The sequence below is a fragment of the Papaver somniferum genome, chromosome 11, assembly GCF_003573695.1.
Source record: "Papaver somniferum cultivar HN1 chromosome 11, ASM357369v1, whole genome shotgun sequence".
Lineage (NCBI taxonomy): Eukaryota > Viridiplantae > Streptophyta > Magnoliopsida > Ranunculales > Papaveraceae > Papaver > Papaver somniferum.
Window position 1 is genome coordinate 118,369,041 of NC_039368.1, and position 25,412 is coordinate 118,394,452.

Consider the following 25,412-nt stretch of genomic DNA (forward strand, 5'->3'; position numbering starts at 1 on the left):
AGGGAAATAACCTTTATAATATTTCCAGAAATACATTGGTTGGAAAGCTAAAGATCTTTGATCATGAGCATACATCCAAAATCGGAAAGGATGTTGCCTTTAAAGCATAAAAGAACACTAAGTTACTTGATAAAAGTAAAAGTGTTTATGTCTTTGAGGATGATCAGTCTGAGGGTGATTTTTCGGATGAAGATCTTGATAAATCAGTCTCCTTGATCACAAACCAATTTAGGGATCTTCCATTGAAGAGAAGTAAACGGTTTTCAAGAGACAAACCTAGGTCGTCAGATAAACCTCACAATCGTGTCCCTCCTAAAAACAGGGATGCTAACGAGGATGATGACGAGGATATTCCACAGTGCTGTAAGTGTAAAGGTTTTGGTCATTTTGAAAACACTGGGAAGAAAGGTCTTGCTGTAACACGTGATGAGATGTCTGAGATCTATGATTCTGATGAAGATAGGAAATAAAGTGTTGGTCTTCTATGTGAAAACATTAATTTTGATAATTGTAGCGATACATATATCAACCTTGATGGTTTCAGTGAAGAAGAGAATCCAATCAAGCTGGAAGAATCAATTGACCCATCCTTTGGAAACTCTGGTTGTAATGTTTCAGGATCTACTACATGTCTGGTTGCTTTCACACCACAAATGCTTGAATACTATCCAAGTTTGACGTGCTCGTTTTTTTCTCAGAAAGGTCATGAACTATCAAGATGTTACAAGTACAAACATCAAGTAAGGCACGCCAACAAACTTCAACGAAGACCAAATCGATTGGCAAGGAAGCTTAAACTTGCTCAGAAGATTGCTGAGGTATGTAGGATTTTATCTTCGTCTAAGAAGTTGGTTTCCAAGGACAAAATAAGACCATTAGAGAAGAAGGTATGGTCAAATCGCTTTGATATACAGAAGTCTAAGGATTCCTCTCAAGAGAAAAATGGTGGAAAAATTGTTGTTCACCACAGCAACAATTAGTTGTGTTGTTTGGTAAATCTTGTCTCATGTGCCTGATCAAAAAGAGATAAGATTGTGTACCGCTCAGGCTTTAGGAAAAGTTTTTTTTAGGTTTGTTTTTCCTGTCTATGAAATAAAGTAAAGGGTTATTATCGACAATTCTACTCTTTATAGGGTTTAGAATTGGGCGTCCACGAACCTGTTTAAAGGTTGCGAACCCTACATTCCTTTTTCCTCTCTGATATCTTTTATATCTTAAGATTGCCTAATGAGATTGTGAATTCCACTCACAAAAAATCAGTTGTTTATAACTGTTCTCTAAGCATCATGTCTTTGGATGGAAAAGATGTCAATATGATTGTTACGCCATCAATCAAGGAAAAAGAGAAATCTCCAGTAACTCCTTCATTGAAAAGAAAGAGGAGGAATACAAGAAAGCCAAGGGCTGTCCCTTCTAACTCTCAGAAGTTTTCTGATGTTCTTGATGAGTTGAAGGAAGTAAGAAAGGAGATTAGTGAAATAAAGGCTTTCGTTTTAAGATCTTTGGAAATTCAGAAGGCCCTAGTTCGACATCATCATCCAAAACGGTTTATTGGTATTGATTCCTTCCTCCACTAACCTTATATTCCAATGGCTGTTGACGACAAGGAGTTCGGGAATGATAAGGAATTTCTCAAAGATATTGTTGCCTAGTATGTCTTATTTTTGGTTTAGTTTTAAGAATAACTAGTGCTTGAATAACAATGATTGTGACTACACATAGCTATTATATTCTTCATCTTCTTGTTCTTTTTTAGGTTTATTGGTATTAAATTCTAAAAATATTTGGAGGATGATAGTTTACAGTATTTAATCTTTATGATGTGTTATATTGCAATTTATTATGGGATACTGGTGTTTACGTCCGTGAACTATGTTGTCCCATATTTTTTCAAAAGTAAAGTCGTTCACGATCGGTATTCATGTATTGATTTAAGGATGAATAGACTTTTGACATATACAAAAGTTAAGCCTATATTGTCAATTCTTTGATGGAAGATAGGTGAAAATCTTTTGTGTTCAAGGATTATGTCTATTAAAAATCGTTATGAAAATAGTGATGGAAGATAGAATGAATCCTTGTGTATTCCACAGTATTGATCTTCACTGATCCATATTTTATGTAATACTGTGAGGCTCCGTAATGTGTCTTATGTTGAGCACGATACAACCAAGTTTATTATTTTTGATTAGCTTTGTTGGTTGTTCCGTAAGGTACTTTATGTTGAGCATTCTTGAACTAAATTAATCATCTTGCTTGGTTATTTAGTTATTGCTCCATAAGTCTTTTTATGTCGAGCAAAACAAATGACAACTAAATTGATTACTTTTGTAATTAGTTTGATTGTGTGTTCCAATTAGATTAATTATGGGTTCTCTTGTAATTAATCTAGTTGAGTATTTTCATACTCCGTAAGATTCCTCTTATGTTGAGTATACAAACGACTATACTATTCATTTTCTGATGGGTATGTTAGTCGTATGCTCCGTAAGTTCTCTTATGTTGAGCATAATCAATTAAGTTGATCACTTTTGTGTTTAATTTGATTGCGTATTCCGATTAAATTAATCATGGGTTTACTTGTGATTAATTTGATTGAGATTTTGGATATAGAAAATCATTCTCATGGTTTTTAGTGTCCAATAAAAATCCTTCTTTTCTTTTGAAATTAAGGTCGCTCTTGTTGTTCCCTTGGAATGACATCAAATGGGGGAGAGTTCTTTTGAACTTGTGCTTAATGGTCATATCTTGAGGGGTGTGCGGCTGTGGAATTTTAAAGGGGTTATCTTGTATCTTTTAAACTCCTTGATGAATGTTATTAGCTTCGGCTATATGATTGCATCTAAATTAGATGGTATGTATTTTTTCTTTTAGTCATGAAATGTCTCTTACAGAAATTTCATTATGATCCCGTTCTTGTACCTTTGCCAATTTTATTGACAAAAAGGGGGAGAATTAATATGTAGTTCACACTACAAATACATATGGTTTTCGGATCATTGTGTAAGGGGAATGCTTTCCATGTGAGATGGAGTATTGACTAAGGGGGAGTGATACATATCACCATGGTATTATTTTTGAAATTATGATACAATTGGACTTTGACACTGTGTAATAATACTATGACACTATATAACAATGATCGAGACCGATGCTTTCTCATTGTTATAGCTACGGATCTTCAACAACGGTGATGCTAAACTTACAACCTTTGGGATCATTGGAGTACTTGGAAGTGATGAATATTTCGAGGAATGTTGAAGATTAGATATGTGTAATAGGAGCTACTAAAGTTTCTTTATCTTTTTTGTATTCCATATGTATTGATAGTTTTGTCACTAAAGTTGACAAAGGGGGAGATTGTTAGAGCCTTGCTCAGTCGAACTCGCATGCGTTGCTATCTCAAGCATGTTTGTCAATGTTAGTTATCAAAACTATAATTCTTGATTTCTAGTCTACTATAGCTAAGTCTCGGACTATGATAGAAAGTGTAGTTGAGCTCAAGGACTTCATGGCGATTCATCATACAAGAAGAATAACTACTCAAGGAACCGGTGGAACTTCTCGACAAAAAGGTATGTGAAGACTTGAACTTATCTGTCACTCAAAAGTCTATCTACTTTATCTCCTACTTCTTGAGACAAAAAGTCGTATACTATATATAGACTTAGATTATACACATTTGGTATTTCGAGCCGAGTATACCTCGCCTATCTACATCTCGAAATATGTGGTGGTAAGCATTTCGCTTCGACCATGTTTGTCTTTACCTAGTGATGAAAGTCAGGATATGTTTCAATCACTTTGAAAATTGCTTTGACGAGAAATCGTGTAACAACTGTATAACGTCCTCTAAGAATGTTTCAATGGTTGGAATGAGAGTTTAGATTAAATAACCAATGATGGACATAAGTATTGTTGTGGAAACACATATGTGCATAAGTCCTATTCCTTGAACCAAAGTTTTCGAACTTTGTTGATCAAGAGAAAATGGAAGAATGGCTTGTTGCCAAGTCCGCGAACTCAGTATGCGAACTTCCGAACTTCTCATCACGAGAAATTCTACTGGAGTTGACAAACTAGCTGCGTCCACGAACCCAGTCCGCGAACCGGTGGAAAGTCTTTGCCGAGATTTTCTATTGGAGTTTATAAACTCTACTCGGTTGCTTAAGTCCGCGAACCTGGTATGCGAACTTAAGAAGGTTATATATCTGAAGATGATTTCTGAACTTAAACTTATAAAGACTAAGGAATGCAAATTGCAAACCGTGGCTATAAAGTTCATGAACTGATTCAAGTGAATCAAATCATCTTTGCTTCAATTGTGTCTTGTGTAGTACATAAGATTTCCTTGCAGTTGAAAAACTCTCTAACTAGTTCATTTGAGTCACTTGAACTAGTTATGGTGAAAAAGAACATGGTTGGTATGAAATGCTCATATGGCTAACCTTTTGGTTAACTATTGTTGAACCAACAATGTACACGTTTGGGTACGGTTAAAAAACCTAGAAGCGTACATTTCATTTGTGTATAACAAGCTAAGTTTTCGATCTAACGGTTGAGAAATATTAGCTTGAATCTAAATCAGGTTTTCATCTAACGGTGGATATTGTTTGCTTTGTGACCAAGGCGAAACCCTGATTTAAAAGACTATATAAGGGGACATCTAGCAACTCTGCAAAACTAATCCCCACACCTCACCTGTGATACTAGTTTACGTTCTAGAGTCGTTTCTCCTGTAACCTTTGGTTTTCTTCTTCTAGAACCAGGTTAACGACTTAAAGACTTCATTGGGATTGTGAAGCCAGGCCGATACTACTTTTATCGTAGTTGTGTGATCTGACCTTGCATATTCTATCGTACGAGTACAATCATATTGATTGGCTTGAGATTAATATCTCGGATAGGCAAGATATAAAAAGTAGTCACAAACATCTTCGTCTCATTGTTTGTGATTCCGCAACATTTTGTTTCGCTACCATACGATTAAGATTGTTGTGAGGTGATTGATTTATCTAGGCTGTTAATCGGGAATATAAGACCGGATTATCAATTGGTTCCTGTTCACCTTGATTATTATCAAAAGACAGAACAAATACTTTAGGGTTTTTCTGTGGGAGACAAGATTGATCCTTTGATAGACTTCTCTGTGTGAGACAGATTTGTTTATTGTTAAAGCCTGCGATTTTGGGTCGTAGTAACTCTTAGTTGTGGGTGAGATCTGCTAAGGGAATCAAGTTTGCAGTATCCTGTTGGGATCAGAGGCGTAGGGAGTACAACTGTACCTTGGATCAGTGGGAGACTGATTGGGTTTCAACTACAGTCCAGTCCGAAGTTAGCTTGGAGTAGGCTAGTGTCTGTAGCGGCTTAATACAGTGTGTGTTCAATCTGGGCTAGGTCCCGGGGTTTTTCTGCATTTGCGTTTTCCTCGTTAACAAAATTTCTGGTGTCTATGTTATTTTAGTTTCCTCATTATATTGTTTTATATTTATAATTGAAATAATACAGGTTGTGCGTTAGATCATAAATTAGAGTAATCCAACCTTTGGTTGTTGATTGTCATTGATTGATCCTTGGATATTGGTCTTTGGTACCATCCAAGTTATTCCTTGTATTTGATTAGTACTCGCAGTTTCTGTTTGAGGAAATCAAATCAAGAGAGAGATATAAACTTGTTGATACACTTTTAATTTATTGAGTCTTGTTGATTCTCTTAAAAGTATATTCGAGTTTGTCCATACATATTGCTAAGAGAAATATTGGATGGTGTTGTTAGACCCCCGCTTTTTCAATTAGGATCAAAGCCAAGTGATTCAGATTAATGTACCTGTGTAATTTACTTAATTATAATAACAATTATAATACGGAAAACAAAGTAAATGGCATAACAATATTTTGTTAACGAGGAGACCGAAAATGCAGGAAAACCCCGAGACCTAGTCCAGTTTTGAATACTCTCATAATTAAGCCGATATACAAAATATAATACCAATTTCGTATAGTTGAGACCAAGCAGACTACCCCTAGATATTTAGTTTCGTCAGTATCCCTGCGCCTTCGACTTCGAGAATCACGAACGTGAATCACTACTCCTTTGGATAATATTCCAAACTCTTAAAATTGAAAGTGTTGACAACTCTGTGAACAATCTTGTTGATCCTGAATTTTCAGATGAAGATATTGATAAATCAGTTTCATTAATCACAAGACAGTTTAGAGAACTTCTTAGAAAGAGAAATAAAAGGTTCAGTAGAGAAAATCCTCCTACATCAGCTAAGCCATATAATCGTATTTTTGTGAAATACAGAGACTCTAACGATACTGACGATGAGGATATTCCATAGTGATTCAAGTATAAATGGTTCGGTCACTTTTCCAATGAGTGGCCAAATCGAAAGAAATACACTGGAAACAAGATTTTTGCTGCAACGCTTGATGAAACATATTATTATTATGATTCTGAAGAGGATGATGGATCAAGTGTAGCACTCTTAGGTGAAATTATCAATTTGGATGAATATAGCAATACTCATATCAATCTTGATAATTTGGTTGATGATTCTTCATTAAAATCATTGGAGGATGTGATAGACTTTTTAGTATACTAATGAAAACTCTTTTAATGTTTTGGGTATACTTTGTTTAGCCGCTAATGTCGTTCTTGAATCGACATCCAAACCGACATGTCCTTATTATACCATTGAGGGTCACAAACTCACACAATGTTTCAAGTAAAAAAAAAGATATGTCAACAAACTGCAATGGAGGGATAGTCGTTTGGAAAATATGTTTAAACTTGTTCAAAAGTCCAATCATAAGGTACATAAAATTATCTCTTCTTCTCCCAAAAGATTGAATATTTCAAAGGAAAAGGTAAAATCTTAAATGAAGAAAAGAGTCAGGTCTAAACGCTCCGTAAATAAGGGTATTATAAATTGCATGCATGAACCTAGTGGTGAGCACTCTACTGCTTACCTCAACACAATTTAATGGTATTGAAAAGTGCATATTGTCTCATGTGCCCTTAAAAGAGACAAAAACTGTGCACATTAGGGTTTTGGATCAAATTTAGATATTATTACTTGGATTTCAATCTTTTAATGTTCGTTGATAGAATGAGACTATTTACGTTGTCTTGCCATCTCTTAAGAGAATAACAATATTTTGTTGTTGGACCCTGCTCTATCAAAATAGTCCAGGATAATTCGATCTGGTCATAAATTGGTTACATAACTGATTCTATGTAAATCTATTCTCATAAGCATCATTTATATATAAACTGATACTACCGCTGTATACAGTATGTGGATATCGACATTTCTATATAGTCAAGAATGGCATAAATCAACTAAGGTTTTGATCAATCAACCAACATCTTAGTATATGTCACAAGTAATGGTATTGAAAAGTTTGTTAGGTTTTATGTATTTTTCTAGTATGAGAATTATTGTTGTTCTGAAACCCTGCATAGTAAATATCTTCTTCATTAAGACTCATATCTCTTTCACGAGAAGTTTGCTTGTTTCATCAATATATTTGTGTTTTCGCAAATCCATTTTGTTCCTACGAATTATGGAGACTCCAATCATAACATCTTCTCGTGAAATCTATGCTCCTATGGTTGTTGATATTCATCCAACTAGAAAGGAACTAGAGATGTCCTATTATTTTGATTCATATCTTAAAAGGAAAATTAAGAATATGAAGAAAACTAGAGCCGAGCGGTCAAATCAGCAAAGGTTTGCAACTCTTCTTGAAGAACTTAAGAAAACTAAGAGGCAGGTGCAGGGGCTGAAAGTGATTCTACAAAAATCTATTGAGCTATAAGAAGCACTTGTCAAACAACAGCCTAACAGGTTTGGAGGAGTTAACTCTTTTATTCATGAACCATATGTTTGCTATGTCTATTATTGATAAGGAGTTCGGAGATGATAAAAGTATTTTTCAAGGATTTTACGTACTAGAAAACTTCTTTTGAGAATTTGTTTTTGTGTTCAAGAAGGATAACTAGGGTTTGGTATAGCAAATATTGTGAGTACACAAGATATTTACAACGATTTTCATCTTATATGTTTTTAGATTTATTTATTTAAATTCTAGAGTTTTTGGAAGATGAACTTGCAGTATTTAATCATTATTGGTTTAATGTATTGCAAAGTCTTAAGCGATATATGTGTCCTTTACTTTTTTTTGAATTAAACTGATATTTATATATGCTCAAAAGTTAAATCTATCAAGTTTTATGAACTAAATATAGAACAAGCTTTGTGAGAATTTTTCGCAGTATTGATCTACTCATGGTCACGCTCTTGTGTAATTACTGCATTAACAACTCTGTAAGATTTTCTTATGTTGAGTCACATCAATTAGAATAGTCTCCTCGCTCGTAATTGGCGTTCAGATTAATTTATGTTGATGTTTAGAATTCAAATCCATGTGATTTGTTAATGTCCGACAAAATACTTATTTTTATTAAAGTAAGGTCACTCATGTTGTTCTCCTGGGAATGACATCAAATGGGGGAGAGTTCTTTATTGAACTTGTGCTTAATTGTTATATCTTTGCGGGGAGAGTGGATGTGGAATTTACAGAGGATGCTTGTATCTTAAATCTCCTAGATGAGACACTAACTATTTTATACTCTGTGATATCATCTGAATTAAAGTTGATATGTGTTCCTTTAAGTCTTAAAGCATTCTTTGTTTGAATTCATTACGATCCATAGTTTTCGTATCTTTGCAAATTTTTATTGACAAAAGGGGGGAGGGAATTAATTAGTAGTTTCGTACTACATATGATTTACGGTTCATTATGTAAGGGGGAGTGAATCAACATCTATAGGTTTCATATGTAAGTGTTGACTGAGGGGGAGAAACATATCACCATAGCATTACTTCGAAGTTGTGATACAATTGAACTTTGGAGAAGATAATAATAATATTGTATAACGACAATTGAAAATATTTGTTTTCAAAGTTTATATCGCTACGGATTTTCAACAACAACAATGCTGAGTTGAACATGTTCAAAATCATTGCAACTTGGAGTAACGAAATTCTTCAAGGAATTGAAAAACCAAGGAAATCAAGCATGATGTTCTGGAGTTTTGAATCTATATTTTTTAATCCATATGTATTGATAGTTTTACTAAAATTGACAAAGGGGGAGATTGTTAGAGCATTGCTCGGTCGACTCACAAGTGTTGCTATCTCAAGCTTGTTGTCAAATTTAGTTGATCAAAACTATATCTTGATTTCTAATCTACATTTAATCAAGTCCCGGATTAGGATAGAAGTGTGTAATTGAGTACCAAACATCATTGCGTTCTAACGTTTGAAGGAGAATATCAAGAGAAGCTATTGGAGAACTTCATCAACAAAAGATAAGTGAAGACTGAACCACCTATTACTCAAGTTTTCACCTTTTTATCTATGATACAACATCACATGATTAAATTAGACATTACATGCATAATAGAAATTTCGAGTCAAGTTTATCTTGTTAATAGTTCTCGAAATATGCTGACTAAGCTTAAGAACATTTGTTCATACTTGATGAATTTTGTTAAGAACAATTTAATGTTTATGACCTAAATTATGATTCAAGATTTAATCATTTGAAAATAATCTGGAACAGTGATATGTGTCATTGATGTTATTCGGGAATGTTTCAAATCGATTATTAGAGAGATTTAGAACTACTGTAAATATGGATACAAGACAGTATGCATACAAGTTTACATACTGGGCCAACTGTTATAAGTCCGGAGACGCAGTACATGTACCCAGTACACGTGCCGGCGTAGCTATAGTTCGGCAACGACTTTTTGGTACGCATACCCGGTATCAATACCATAAAAAAGTCTATTGACTCGTGAACTAGGAAGGTATGCATACCTAATATACAAACCAGAAAAGATTTTTTGGTCCTAAATCGGAAAGGTACGCATACCCAATATGAAAACCCGAAAAGATCGGTGGATTCCTAAACCCGTTTTTGTCTTAAGGGTATACAAACCCGATACAAGTACCATGACAAAAATAGTCACGAACAGGAATACAATACACGTACTTACCCTGACGAATATTTTCAGATGCATCAAAATTATTTTTATGAGATAATCGGCATTTGAACAACTCTCTAAAAACACTATCTAGACATGTTTGACCACATCTGTGACTCAAGATAAAAGTATTAAAGTGTTATATGAAAATGGTTAAGATTATCGTTCGTATGGCTAGTTTCGACTAACCTTTCATGAACAAGTCATTTTACATGGTTCGGTTACTGAAAAAGCGGGGGTCTAAGAGAATCAACTAGACAGTCAGACTCAATCAAGGAAAATACATCCAAGAGTTATATCTCAATTTTTCAAATTAATATGCAATCGAACTGATAGAATTCTGTGAGACTGATTAATATGAGAGATAACTTGGATGGTACCAAAGACCAATATCTAATCCTCAATCAATTTCAATCAACAACCAAAGGTTGGATTCATCAATTGATTGAACTATGCACAACCGTGATATTTTAATTATAAAAAATATAATACGGAAAAGAAACAACACACATACCAGAAATTTTGTTAACGAGGAAACCGCAAATACAGAAAAATCCCGGGACCTAGTCCAGATTTGAACACCACATTATATTAAGCCGCTATAGACTCTAGCCTACTGCAAGTTAACTTTGGACTAGAACGTAGTTGATCCCTAACCAATCTCACACTGATTAAGGTAAATTCGCGTTCCTAACGCCTCTTGAACCACGTCGTATTCTGCGTACTTGATTCCCTTAGCTGATCTCACCCACAACTAAGAGTTGCCACGACCCAAAGTCGAAGACTTGATAAACAAATATGTCTCACATAGAACAGTCTATTAAATAGATAAGTCTGTCTCCCACAGAAATACCTACGAGTGTTTTTGTTCCGTCTTTTGATAAATCAAGGTGAACATGAACCAATTGATACACCGGTCTTATATTCTCTAAGAAAAACCTAGTAATATCAATCACCACACAATAATATTAATCGTATGGAAGCGAAACAAGATATTGTGGAATCACAAACGATGAGACGAAGATGTTTGTGACTACTTTTTATCTTACCTTTCGGAGATTAAATCTCGAGCAAATCTTAGAGAATATAGTAATCAACACGATAGAACAAAGTAAGATTATAATACGCAACTACAAAAAAAAAAAATAGTCGGGTCTGGCTTCAGAATCCCAATGAAAATTTTAAGTCGTTAACCTATAATGGTTTTAGAAAAACCTAGGTTAAAGGAGAATCGAATCTAGTCGCAACTAGTATCACACAGGAGGTGTGAGGATTAGGTTTCCCAGTTGCTAGAGTTCTCCCTTATATAGTCTTAAAATCAGGGTTTGCATTCAACGTTACCTTGGTAACAAAGCATTCAACCATTAGATCGAACTTAGCTTGTTATACATAAATGGAATGTGACTTCATTTAGGTATTAGTAACCGTACCAAAACTTCTGCACACGATTGGCTCAACAATTTTTAACCGAAGTTATCCATATGAACACTTTCATATCAACCTTGTTCATCTTAATCACAACTAGTTCAAATGACTCAAATGAAACTAGTTCTAGAGTTGTTCAGTTGTTTATATTCTCATAGAAGTATACAAGACACAATTGAAGCAAAATAGATTTTGATTCACTTGAATCAATTCATGAACATTATAGCCACGGTTTGCAAAAGATTGCATTCCTTATTATATAAATGTATTTGTTCATGAACAAACTGATTTTAGAAATTAACCCACTCAAGTATGCAAACGAATACGCATACTTAGAGTTCCGGACTTGGTTTAGGTTCGCCAGTAAGTGAACGGGTACGCATACTATCGTACATGACCAACCTCAGTTGAATTCTGGAACTTGAACTGTTAAGCCGGTACGCATACGGGTATGCATACTAAGTTCCCCCGGACTTCAACTATCAAACCAGTATGCATACGAGTATGCATACTATGGTTCCCGGACTTGGAATCACTTGCAACTGTTAGCATACAAGTACGCATATTGTGCTATATCCGATCAATGGCTAATCATTATAAACTCCATGTTAATCACTGAAACATTCTTAGAAGACGAGAATAGCTGTCTCACACAAACTATTAGCTTCAAAGCAATTTTCAAGTGATCAATAGATCAATACGAAACATTCCGAGTCTACATCAAATGACTGGCCCACACAAATCATGTAAGATGTTACCAGGCGATTTTCACATGATCATCTTTTGAATTTCGTCAAGAATAAAAATGAACTTGGTTAAAGCGAAAGCTTACCAACACATATTTCGAGAAATATGCAAGCGAGTTAAACTCTGCTCGAGATATCGAATGTGTATAAAATAAAGTCTATATAGCTATACGACTTTTATCTCAATAGGAGATAGAATATAAATATATTTCTGAGTGATAGATGAGTTCAAGTCTCCACATACCTTTTGTTGATGAAGTTCTACAACATCCCCTTAGTAGTTCTTCGTCTTCAATCGATGCCGTGAAGTCTAATTCTCAACTATACATTCTATCCTAATCCGAGACATAGATATAAGTAGACTAGAAATCAAGACTTATAGTTTTGTCAACGAAACTTGACAAACAAGCTTGAGATATCAACACTTGCGAGTTTGACCGAGCAGTGCTCTAACAATCTCTCTCTTTGTCAATTTTAGTGACAAAACTATCAATACATATGGATACAAAATAAATAAACTTTGTAGCATCTCATCCAAATGCTTGATTTCCTTGGTTCTTCAGCATTAATCGAAATCTTCATCACTTCCAAGTACTCCAGATATTCTGAACGTGTTCAACTCAACATCATAGCTATTGAAGATCCGTAGCCATAACAACAAGAAAACCAGTGTTCTCGATTATTGTTATACACTGCCATAGTATTAACACGGCATCAAGTTCCAATTGTATCACAACTTTGACAATAATACTACGGTGATATGTATCACTCCCCCTTAGTTAATACTTCATATCACAATGAAAATCACCCCCCCTTACATAATGATCTGTAAATCATATGTATTTGTAGTGTGAACTACACAATAATTCCCCTCTTTTTTGTCATTATAAATTGGCAAAGGTACGGAAACTAGTGGGATCATATGAAATTCTCATAGAGATACTTCATGACTAAAAGAGAACATATCAACTTTCTTTAGATGCAATCATATAGTCGAAACTAAATGCATTCATCAAGGAGTTTATAAAGATACAAGAAAACTCCTACAATATTCCACAGCCGCACTCCCCACAAAGATTTGGAAATTAAGCACAAGTTCAATTAAGAACTGTCTCCCATAAAATGCCATTCCTGAAAGAACAACAAGAGCGACCTTACTTTCACAAGAAAAGAAGAATTTCCTTGCACATTAGCAAATCACATGAAACATGAATTCGTATCCAGAAAACTCAATTAAATTAACCAGAAGAAAACCCATGATTAATTTAATTGGAAATGCTCAATATAAGAGAACTTACGGAGCCATACAATACTTTCACATAGAAGTGGATCAGGGAAAGATCAATACTGCGGAATATTCAAAGACTCATTCTATGTTTCATCAATATTTGCATAATGATATCATAGACTTAATATTTGAAAATCAAAAGTTCATTCTATTTTCCATCACTATTTGCACAATGACACAATAGACTTAACTTTTAACAAATATGGGACAATCGTAGTTCATTGACGCAAACACACATATCCCATAACAATTTTTGCAATATATAAAACCAATAAAGATTAATACTGCAAAATCATCTTCCAAATAAACTTTAGAATTCAAATAAATAAATTTAAAAACATTGTAAGATGAAAATCGTTGGCAATAACAATGTGTAATCACAAAATAAGCTATTCCAAACCCTAGTTATCCTTCTTAAAACACAAGAATAAATTCTCATAAGAAGTTTCCTAGACATCAAGACCTCTGAAAAATTCTTTATCGTCCCCGAACTCCTTGTCATCAACATCCATTGGAACATAAGGTTCATGAATAAAGGAGTCAATTCCAACAAGCCTTCTTCACTGATGCCTAACCACGGCCTTCTTAATTTCAAGAGTCCTTAAAACAATAGCCTTTATTTGCTGAATATCTTTCTTAGTCTCCTTCAACTCTTCAAGAACACCAGAAAACTTCTAAAGATTAGAGGGGATAGCCTTTGGTTTCTTCATAATCTTCATTTTTCTCTTTAAAGTTGTAGAGGAAGGAGACTTTTTTTATTTATTTTTAGCTAAATCACATGAATTTTATTAAATAAGAATAAGAATTTGGGTACAACATTAATGAACCAGAGAAATTCAAGTCAAAGACCAACTACATAGGCCAATTGATTTTCCTAGCAAAACCTGTAATAAATTGAGGTCTTCCTAGATAGATTTGTCTTTCACCTGCAGTTAGAAAAAAACCTTTTTTGGCAAGACTATCTGCTGAGAAATTCACTTCCATGTAACAATGGTAAATTTAATCTAATGCAACTTTTTAACAGCATTCTTCCATCTCCCTTTTATGAACCAAGGAACTTTTCCTTGAGAAAACTCAATAATGACTGTTTCAGAGTCTGAGACTAATAAAATTTTCCGTTTCTTCCATTCAATAGCCAATTCTGCAGCACACACAACAGCATAGGCTTCTGCCAGGTAATTTGAAGCAATTCAAATACCACAAATGAGAGTACCTACAACTTGATAGTTCTGATTTCTTGCAATTACTCCCAAACCTGCTGCACCTGGATTTCTAATTGAAGAGCCATCACAACAGAACATTGTAAAATCATTCTCAGGAGGGAACCATTGACATTTCTTAATACATTGAAATTCAGAATATCTCAGCCCCAATTTGAAAGTTTCAATGATTTGTGAGTCATAGTTATGATTCCATTTTGTTCCATTCATTCTCAATCCTCCTTCATGTACCAGATTTATTACTCTGTACTTAAAACTCTGAGCATTTGGCTTGACTTCTTCAAAGAATTTTTTATTTTTTTGAAACCAAATATCTCTTAAAATTATGCAAGAGGTAGTGATCCATACCTGCTGGATTAAAGGGATTTTATTTTTAGTGAATTTACATATGTCTTCAAAAGAATTTGAAATATCACAATTAAAAATAGAACTTATCCACTCCCAAATGTTGACACTGAATTTGTATTCCCAGAGAAGATGTTGCATATTGTCTTGAGCTTCTTCACAAACACAACACCTTGATACTATTTCATACCCTTTACTCATCATTATGGCATCATCAATGTAAATTCCTTGAATAAGTTTCCATATATTGCTAGAAATACTAGGATGAATAAAAGTTTTCCATATGTACCTTGACCAATGTACTGAGGGCTCCCTGTGCCTGATTTTGTTAATGGCAGCAGGTACAAAAAAAATTTCTTTTAAATTCCCAATCCATATGAGTTCATCTTCCTCATTTGTGACTTCTGGCAAGCTTAAGTGTTGGATTGAATGCTGAAGATCATTTGGAATAGACCACTCACCATTTGTTAAGATATCTGATACTTTAAGATTTATAGTTTCATTCACATATGTTGTATATCCTACTGTATCAATTAGTGGAGAATTTCCTATCCAATTATCAAACCAAATTGATATATTTCTCCCATTGTCAATGCACCATCTAAGATCCTCTTTTAACACATCCCAAGCCCACTTCAAACCTAGCCAACCAGGGGACAATTGCCAGTTTGTGCTCCACTGATTATTTTTGTTCAAATACTTAGCTTTAAAGAATAATGCCCAATATTCTTTGGAAATATTAATTTTCCACATCATTTTCATGAGAAAAGCTATATTTATAGTCTCTAACCTTTGTAGACCAATATCACCTTCACAATAAGGTGTACACACTTTTTTCCAAGAGAAATTAGTGTATTTTCTTACTTCACTATCACCTGTCCATAAGAAATTTCTTATAATTCTCTCGCAGATTTTGATAACAGAAGATGGACACTTGTAAACTGCCATATTGTATACTGGGATGCTTTTTCAACACCAATCTATCTTGAAAGGACAACAATTTACCTTTCCATGAAGCAAGCTTCTTTTGCGTAATTTCAACCATAGGCCAAATAGTTGACACCTTCACTCTGCCTGTTGTGAGAATCACTCCTAAGTATTTATCTGGCAATTCATTGATTTCCATTTGAATCATGTTTTTGACCAGATTTTTCCTTAACTCTGAGGTTCCATCAATGAAGAATTTGCTCTTGTTATTGTTAATGATTTGACCTGAGCATCTTTGATATTCATCTAGTAACTTCAGAAGATTGTTGATGCTCTTTTTAGACCCATTGCGGAAGATGAAAACATCATCTGCAAAGAAAAGATGAGTGGGATGTATCCCTTTCCTTCAACCATTGGTATGATTAATCCTGCATCCACAAATTCTGTAATCTTTCTACCCAATGCTTCTTCCATTAGGACAATAGGATTGGAGATTATGGATCTCCTTGTCTTAATCCCCTACCCATTGAAAAGAATCCATAGGGACCTCCATTAACCAGTACAGAGGTTTTTGCTGATTGAAATAAGGTCCGTAGCCATTCACACCACAATTTTGAAAAACAAATTTTTTGAAGTACTTGGAAAAGAAAGCTCGAGATCGAGCTCACATAATCATAATCTTGAGATATATCCATCTTGAGACCAATGTTTCCACATCTTCTCTTCTTCTTCATTTCATTGATCAGTTCAGAGGCCAACAACATTTGTTCTTGAATGCACCTTCCCTTAACATAAGATGCTTGTTGGGAAGACACTAATTTGTGCAGCAAAGTACTCATTCTTGAAGTTATTATCTTAGTAAATATTTTGAAGCTAACATTACTTAGACCAATTGGTCTAAATTGGTTTGGCTGCCTTGCACCTTCAATTTTTGGTAGGAGAACTAAAAATTTAGAGTTAAGACCTTTTGTTATGAATTTTCTCCTCCAGCAGAACTGAATAACCTGAACAAATTCATTGTAAATAATATGCCAGCAAGCCCTATAAAAGCAACCTGAGAAGCCATCTGGACCTGGAGAGCTATCTGGATCCATGCTGAATACTGTTGTTTTGATTTCTTCTTCACTGGAAATTGCATCCAACATAGCCTGATTTTCTTGTGTAATTACTGAAGGTATTGCAGTAAGCATATGATCCATATTTTCAACATCCTGAAATTTAAATTTTTTCTCAAAATGTTTCACTAATTCTTCTGCAGTTTTTTCCTGGTTAGAAATAATGTCTCCATTACCAACTTCAAGTCACTGATTATGTTCCTAGCTTGCCTGATTTGCGTGTTTGCATTAAAAAACCCAGTATTTGTTGCAGCTTCTTTCACCCATTTAGTTCTTGATTTTTGATTTAGCATAGTACTCAGCTGAACTTCCTTAGAATTGTAGTTATCTCGGGCTTCAACTAAGGAATTTAATGCTTCTACATTAAATGGATTCTTGTTTGAATTTTCCATTGCTTCATAAACTTTTCTTTCATCTTCGTTAATTTGAGTATTTATGTTCCCAAAGACAGACCAATTCCACTCTTTGAGAACACCTTTTAATTTCTTCAGTTTTGTTTGAAAAATAAAAGTTGTCTCCTTCCACATCTTCAGGCAAACAATTGTGAACTACTTCTAAAAAAGTTGGATGTGAAATCCATATTTTTTGAAACCTTAGAGGATCATTATTTGGTTTAGGAACACTGGCACAACCTCCAAGTAATGGAGCATGATCAGAAGAAATCCTCAACCCCACCTTATATCCCCAATCTTCAAAATTTTGCAGTCATAATTGATTAAAGACAACTCTGTCAAGATTTCATAGAATCCTTTTATTACCATGCATACAATTGGACCAAGAATGAAGTAGTCATGTTCTTGGAGCTTGTATTAGTTCACAATCATCTAAACAAGTTGTAAAATCCATCATTGCTCTTTTACCTCCAATTATTCCATCTATAGAAGTAATAACATTGAAATCACTAATAACTAACCATGATTGCTTCAAATTGCTAATTAACTGCATTTCTGATAAGTGCATAGTATCCATTCTATACTTGTTTTAGCTATTATTCTTGCATATTTTCGTATTATTACTCTTGTTATCTCTTATTTGCCTCTATTAGGTAAATCATCCAAAAATGATCTACAAAGTTCTTAAAATATCTAGGAAGATAAGTATTCCAAGTTCCCAAGTCCAAGAAAAGTGGAAGAAAAGCGACGAAAAGGAGCAAAACGCTCAAAACCAAGAGAAGGGCCAAAGACCGATCTTAACTCATTCAAATTAAGTATTTATCATCATCATGTTGAAGATAATTTAATTAGAAAAAGAATGCAAAAAGAATGAGGCCATTCTGAGTTCGGATGAAGAAGTTGTGGTCAAAACAAGCTTTTATCGAATACCGAAGACAGTAAAGTATGCAGACGGGTAAACATACTTTAATTCCGAAACTTTCTGCTGGAATTTGAAGTTAGCGGACTGGTACACGTACTTATCAAGTAGGAAAACGTGTATAAATACCTTGGAAGGCTAAGGGCACGTTTGGAGTCGTTTATTTCGTATTTTCGGATCGGGTTCTTGAACCGAACTAAATACGTGAAGGCCAAGCAATGTAAACCTATAAAAAAAGGTATTAGGTTATGTGAAATCATATCACATCAAGGGATCACGAAATTGTAAAGGCTTGGAGAGAAGAAATCACACACGGACTGAAATCTAGGGTTTCAGAGCGGTTCTTCAATCGTAACGATATCTCTAAACTTTTCTCATATGTATAAGATGGATGTTTCTACATCCATGAGTAGCTAAAAACCTATTACTTGAGGATGAATTCTAAGTTGTAAACAAGATTTGAATTATTATATTAATCTACTTTGAAGTTCTTCATATGATTATCGTTTGTTTATACTATAATGAGTATTTATGATTGATTGAGAGATTGTTTAGGTGGCCAACTAAATTGATTTGTTGGTTAAATCTATTGCTAGTATTGAGCTAGTATTGGTTCAAAGTACTTGAAAGTGGTTTTTATTGGCCTACCCTATTTGAGGATGCATATATTTTTTGCAAATCTTGTGGTAGATGTCAACGAGCTGGCAATCTAGGTGCTCGAAATCAAATGCCACTTAATCCTATCCTCACTGTAGAGATTTTTGATGTGTGGGGTATAGATTTTATGGGTCCCTTTGTCAATTCTAATGGGTTGTTTGTATATTATATACTTCTTGCTATTGATTATGTTTCGAAATGGGTGGAAGCTAAAGCCACCCCTATTAATGATTCTCAAGTTGTTTGTGAGTTTGTGAAGGAATATATTTTTTGAGACATGGTACACCAGAGTGGTTATCAGTGATGGAGGTTCCCATTTTCAGAAATCCTTTCATGCTCTACTCAAGAATTACAATATAACACACAAGTTTGGTACGCCATACCACCCGCAGACTAGTGGGCAAGCCGAAATCTCAAACCGTGAGATTAAATCCATTCTTGAGAAAAATGTAAACACTACACGGAAAGATTGGAGTTATAGGATTAATGATGCACTTTGGGCATATAGAACGGCGTACAAAACACCGATTGGTATGTCTCCATGTCGGTTGGTTTATGGAAAAGCTTGTCATCTTCCGGTTGAACTTGAGCATAAGGCTTATTGGGCGATAAAGATGTGCAACATGGATTATGACAATGCGGGGAAGCAAAGGAAGTTACAACTCAACGAGCTAGAGGAGATACGTAATGATGCTTACAAGAGCTCTCGTATTTACAAGGAAAAAACGAAACTTTTCCATGACAAGATGATTTCTCGAAAGAGTTTTGTTGTGGGTCAAACAGTTCTTCTATTTAATTCTCGTCTTAAACTATTTCCTGGGAAGCGAAGGTCCAGATGGATTAGACCGTTTATTGTTACTAATTTTCTCTTATGGTGCAGTTGAAATTTCTATTCTTAGATATGGAACAACTTCAAAAGTAAACGGCCATAGATTGAAGCCATATTATGAAAACGTTGCCTATGTGAACATGGATGAAATTGAGCTTCGTGATTTACTCCCTCTGGAGGAGTAGCATAATTGGATTGCCAAGTCGGACTGAGGATATTAAACTAAGCGCTAAATGGGAGGCAACTCATCGGTTTTGTATCTCTATCCCTTTTGTTTTTAGTTTTCTGAGTTTTGCATTTCATATCTTGCATTCCCATCTTAGATTTTACAAGTCCTATATCTATAAAGAATTTTTTTTGACGAATTCTCGTCAGAAAATTCTGACTACGTAGTCATCACGAAAATAGCTCTCGAGACTTCATACGAAGTCCTATTTGAGTGGTTGACCCCAAATTTTAAACAGGACAGGCGTACTTTACTTTTACACAAAGAAAATCTGAATTCGGAGTCTGTTAAGTTGGAGCAATAGGCCTGGACATTTGAGTTTCGGTATTTTTACAGAACTTTTTCAGATTGCATGTCTGTCAGTACGGAGGCCATAAAAGTCAGAACGTTTATTGAAACACTGTGCAATTTTGACACATTATAGAAAAGACGTAGGAGAAAAACTTTTGTTTAGGATGTTTTCCCTAGTTCCCTACCCATTAGTACAGTTTTCGAGTTTTTCAGGGCTGTTATGTCAGAAATCAGAATTTTCGGTTTTGAACATTAAGGATAATGTTGAGTTTAAGTGTGAGGGAGCATTTAGTATCTACTATTTGCATTTACACAAAAAAAAATCATACTCTTTGATTTCTTTCATTCTTGAGACTTCATATTTTGGAGTTAATCATGAGCTACTTAGGATGACACTCTAAACCTTTAAGGTTGAAACAGTTCTTCCAGCTATAGACTAAGTTCAATTTATTTCAATCCTTAAATATATACGTTCATAATTGAATGCGAAACTCAACTATGGTAGTCGTTTAAAAGATTCATCCTCGCAATTAATCGTTACTGAATCACTTTCTTTTTTATTTTTGCAGTTATATGTTTCTCTAAAGTTATTTGGTGGGATCCTGATACCGTGGATGTTGTAGCAAGGTAATCATTGGTTGATTATATAAAATCCCCATAGACAATTGTCTTACACTCATAAAGAGCGAGCCGAAAGAAGAAAAAAATAAAAATAAAAATAAAAATAAGACTCCTCTTCATTTATCGACAACTAATAAATGATAGTTCCGGAATTGCGGACTAATCATGTAGTCGATGAAAATAAAAACCTATCATCATTATATAGAAAGTCAGAAAGACCATTGATGAGGTTCTTGACACTTTGATATCAGTATGTGTGAAACGTTGACCCTGTCTCCGTCACCTAAACAAGCGTGGAATGCAGGATCCAAGGCAAATATCATGTACTTGCTGAAGGGAAATATGCGCTTAGAGTATTTAATCATGTGGTCGAGTTAAATGGGTGCTTCTCTCAACTATTGTACTATAAATAAGAATCCTTTGACGACATTCATACAAGTATTGTGGGTAACATCTTTCACTTTAGTCAACATTTTCACACTTCACTTTTCTATTTCCATTTTCTTATCTATCTATGTGATTTCAGTATGTGAGTTTTGTGGGAAACGTTGCAATAAGTACAATGACTATCTTAGTAGAGTTTTTCAATCAGGTTGAATGTCACACTTAAGTAATTACTTATGTGTGATGACTGGAATGTATGTGGGATGTTTGCAGCCAAAAAACATATGCAAGCTAATTATTTAGCTATTACTTTGTGTCTATCCTTTGTGGTTCTTCCAAGGCGAGAAATTGGAGTAGGTTTTGTGGGTATACCTCTTGTAAACCCTCAGGAGACTAAAACTCGTCCACTAGGGACACCTAGGGGTTTAAAGGCTTGTTATACATGCTAAGTGTAACCGTTTTCTCAACGACATGGAGTTGTTGTATTTAGAATTATTTTTTTTTAGTTTGCTCGAGGACTAGAAAAAGCTAAGTGAATTTGATAAGTGCATAATTCATATGATTTTAGAGTCCATTCCATACTTGTTTTAGCTATTATTCTTGCATATTTCGTATTATTACTCTTGTTTTCTCTTATTTGCCTCTATTAGGTGAATCATCCAAAAATGAGCTACAAAGTGCTGAAAAGATCTAGGAAGAGAAGTATTCCAAGTATCCAAGTGCCCAAGTCCAAGAGAAGTGGAAGAAAAGCGACGAAAAGGAGCAAAACGCTCAAAATCAAGAGAAGGGCCAAAGACCGATCTTATATCATTCAAATTAAGGATTTCTCATCATCATCTTGAAGATAATTGAAAGATAAAAAATAATTCAAAAAGAATGAGGCCATTCCTAGTTCGTATAAAGAAGTTGTGGTCAAAACAAGCTTTTATTGAATATCGAAGACAGTAAAGTATGCAGACGAGTACGCGTACTTTAATTCCGAAAATTTCTGCTGGAATTTGAAGTTCGCGGACTGATAAGCGTAATTAGCAAGTAGGAAAACGTGTATAAATACCTTGAAAGTCCTAAGGGCACGTTTGGATTCGTTATTTCGTATTTTCGGGTCGGGTTCTTGAACCGAACTAAATACGTGAAGGTCAAGCAATGTAAACCTATAAAAAAGGTATTAGGTTATGTGAAATCACATCACATCAAGGGATCACGAAATTGTAAAGGCTTGGAGATAAGAAATCACACACGGATTGAAAGCTAGGGTTTCAGAGCGGTTCTTCAATCGTAACGATATCTCTAAACTTTTCTCATATGTATAAGATGAATGTTTCTACATCCATGAGTAGCTAAAAACCTATTGATTGAGGATGAATTCTAAGTTGTAAACAAGATTTGAGTTATTATGTTAATCTACTTTGAAGTTCTTCATATGATTATTGTTTGTTTATACTATAATGAATATTTATGATTGATTGAGAGATTGTTTAGGTGGCCAACTAAATTGATTTGTTGATTCAATCTATTTCTAGAATTGAGTTAGGAGATAAGTAATCATCGAATAACCTTTACACAAGTAGAGAACACGAGACCTTACAGAGGGATTCTGTGGAGTGATTGTAGGTATAAACAACACTAAAAAGTGGACCTTGAGTTAAGAGTCTAACTATTAGGATCAACCTATATATTCACGAAAGATAAAGCATTCGACCAAATTACACCTTAAGTGAGCTACTACTAGGTGGTTAGGCTAATATAATCTGGTATTGGAGAGCTTCTGTACTCAGTGATAAAAGGAATTTAGGGGAAAACACTGAGCTAGCAGTTATTCTACACTTGGTGATAATCTATGATTAACAACGAGTAGGAAATTATAATAACTCATTGACGGTTTATTAACAAAGAAGGATTCCTCTTTATTGATTACAATTCAACTTTATTTGATTTGATTATTTATTTTGTTTAATATCTAAAACAAAACCCCTCTTTGTGACACTTTGACAAGTAAAACTCACTGCTCTTCGTGGGAATGATCCTTACTTCCATTATATTACCAATTAATTTTGTGGAAATAAGATTATTAATTTGTTGAGCCTACGACAACCATCAATTTCTGACCATAAAAATCTTCTATGAGTTACACCAACATGAGCATGAACAACAGAAATAAGAACACCACCAACACTAACTGTTATCATTTGACTTGGCATATAAATAACTGAAGGAGTAGGAAAGCTTTTATTCCAAAACAACCAAATATTACCTTTTTTTTATTGGAGACAAAATTATGAATAACCATACTTTGCATTCCAGGCAAATTCAGTTTATTGCAAAATGAAGAACTACACATTACTTTAGGTTCTGCAACCCAGACAATTGAAGGATTAAATTGATTTATTAAAGACCATAGTTTATTTTGAGACCTTCGTCTTTTAAGGCCTCTTAAGTTCCAAAAGAGAACTTCATGGTTTGGATTGGAGGCCTTTTGTGCCTCATTTTTCTTGGTTTTTTCTAAAATTATAGTTACTGGGATATTAATTGATAGTTGGATTTTGAGACTGAGTGACTGTATTATTAGGACCAGTACTAGTTGTAGGAGTTGAAGGATTTTGAATAACTCTGGACCAAGTAATAACCGGTATTCTCTCTGTTGAAACTGTTCCATCCTTATCATTTATGTACTTCACCACACTGTTTTCCATAGAATTATCATTAGAAATTTGAATAATTTAGTTGGTTCTATAACTTCTGACTTTTCTTTTTCTTCTTCAATTATAGTTTCCATATCCATTTCATCCTCTTGTAATGAACTGAATCTCCCATTAGAAATATGTATTTTTGTTTTTGTATGTTGACTACCAACATCATTACTCAAATGAGTTATAGGAGTTTCACATATATCAAATGGTTCCAGCACATGTTTAGAAGGGTTAGGGATAACCTTCTGTTGGTGATTTCTAGCTTCCTTATTATTTGATACATTATTAGACTCGGTAACTTTAGGTTATGCAAATATACATTCTGATAATAAGTGACCAACAATCTTGCATTTAGTACAAAACTTAGGAAGTTTATTGAGAATAATACCTTGAGAGAAGCTCCCATATTTGGTGATAATCCATAATTTTTGTGGAATGGTTTTTTCCAAATCAATTTCAACCAAAACTTTTGCAGAATAACCACTCTCATATCTTAGATTAGCTTCATCAACTTTAACAGGGTCTCCAATAGCATCACAAATAGTGAATAATGTCTTCTGATCCCAATATTCTAAGCTTAATCATGGAATATTTACCCAAACCAAAGATAAAGAAGTCCTTTGATTCTCAAGTCTAAAATTTGGAATCCAGCTTCGTGTTCTTAAAACCTGATCATACACATCCCAACTGTTATTCTTGATATATTGTTTATCCTCTTTCATTTGTTAATTTGATTGTAAAGAAACCCTTTCCTAGTGGAATCAATTGATAAGACCCTTTTAATTTCCGTTGACTCTTCAGAATATTTGTTGCATCTACAAATTTAAGACGAAGAAGATCTAATCGACCAATTAAAGAAAATTTCCATGAAGCATATCTATCTTCATCTTTATCATCAATTAAAGTAACAGAAGAAATTTTTTCACGTGGATCTGAAATGTTGACCACTGATGAAATCTTTTCTGAATCTTGTTGAAGTTCCTTATATTCCATATTATTATTTGATAGAATCAATAACTACCATACATTATTACCAAAATTATACCCACCCAGAAGATTAGTGAAGGAATTGAAATCAAAATTTCACATGAATTAATGCAAATGATGGACGGGAAGCAAAAACGAGGAGAATTTTTTTTCCGATTCAATCACCCGAGTTGCAGAGCTCAACTCAACCGATTTTTTCTCTATCTTTTTCCATACCATACATTTTTTTTTCTTTGACCTTAGTATGGAAGTTATGCATGAACGTAAACTTCCCTCTAGACCTAGCTGCT

The 25,412-nt window shown here is 34.3% G+C and overlaps 1 protein-coding gene across 1 annotated transcript; it reads right to left on the reverse strand.

The window, feature by feature from the left end:
* Positions 1 to 16,329: 16,329 nt before the first annotated feature.
* On the reverse strand, positions 16,330 to 17,656 carry LOC113324997. Its single transcript, XM_026573248.1, has 3 exons — positions 17,306 to 17,656; positions 16,683 to 17,225; positions 16,330 to 16,533 (listed from the first exon to the last, which is right to left on the reverse strand). Exons 1-3 carry the CDS (start codon positions 17,654 to 17,656, stop codon positions 16,330 to 16,332), a joined length of 1,098 nt encoding a protein of 365 aa, XP_026429033.1.
* Positions 17,657 to 25,412: the final 7,756 nt, after the last annotated feature.

Excerpts from the sequence above, each read along its gene's own strand:
- LOC113324997 (XM_026573248.1), bottom strand. The coding sequence starts at position 17,656 with ATGTGGAAGGAGACAACTTTTATTTTTCAAACAAAACTGAAGAAATTA. Across the intron at positions 17,226-17,305 it reads TAATCAGTGACTTGAAGTTG|GATGTTGAAAATATGGATCA; the intron begins GTAATGGAGACA and ends TTTAAATTTCAG. Across the intron at positions 16,534-16,682 it reads TATCTCAAGATTATGATTAT|GGGATTAAGACAAGGAGATC; the intron begins GTGAGCTCGATC and ends TTCAATGGGTAG.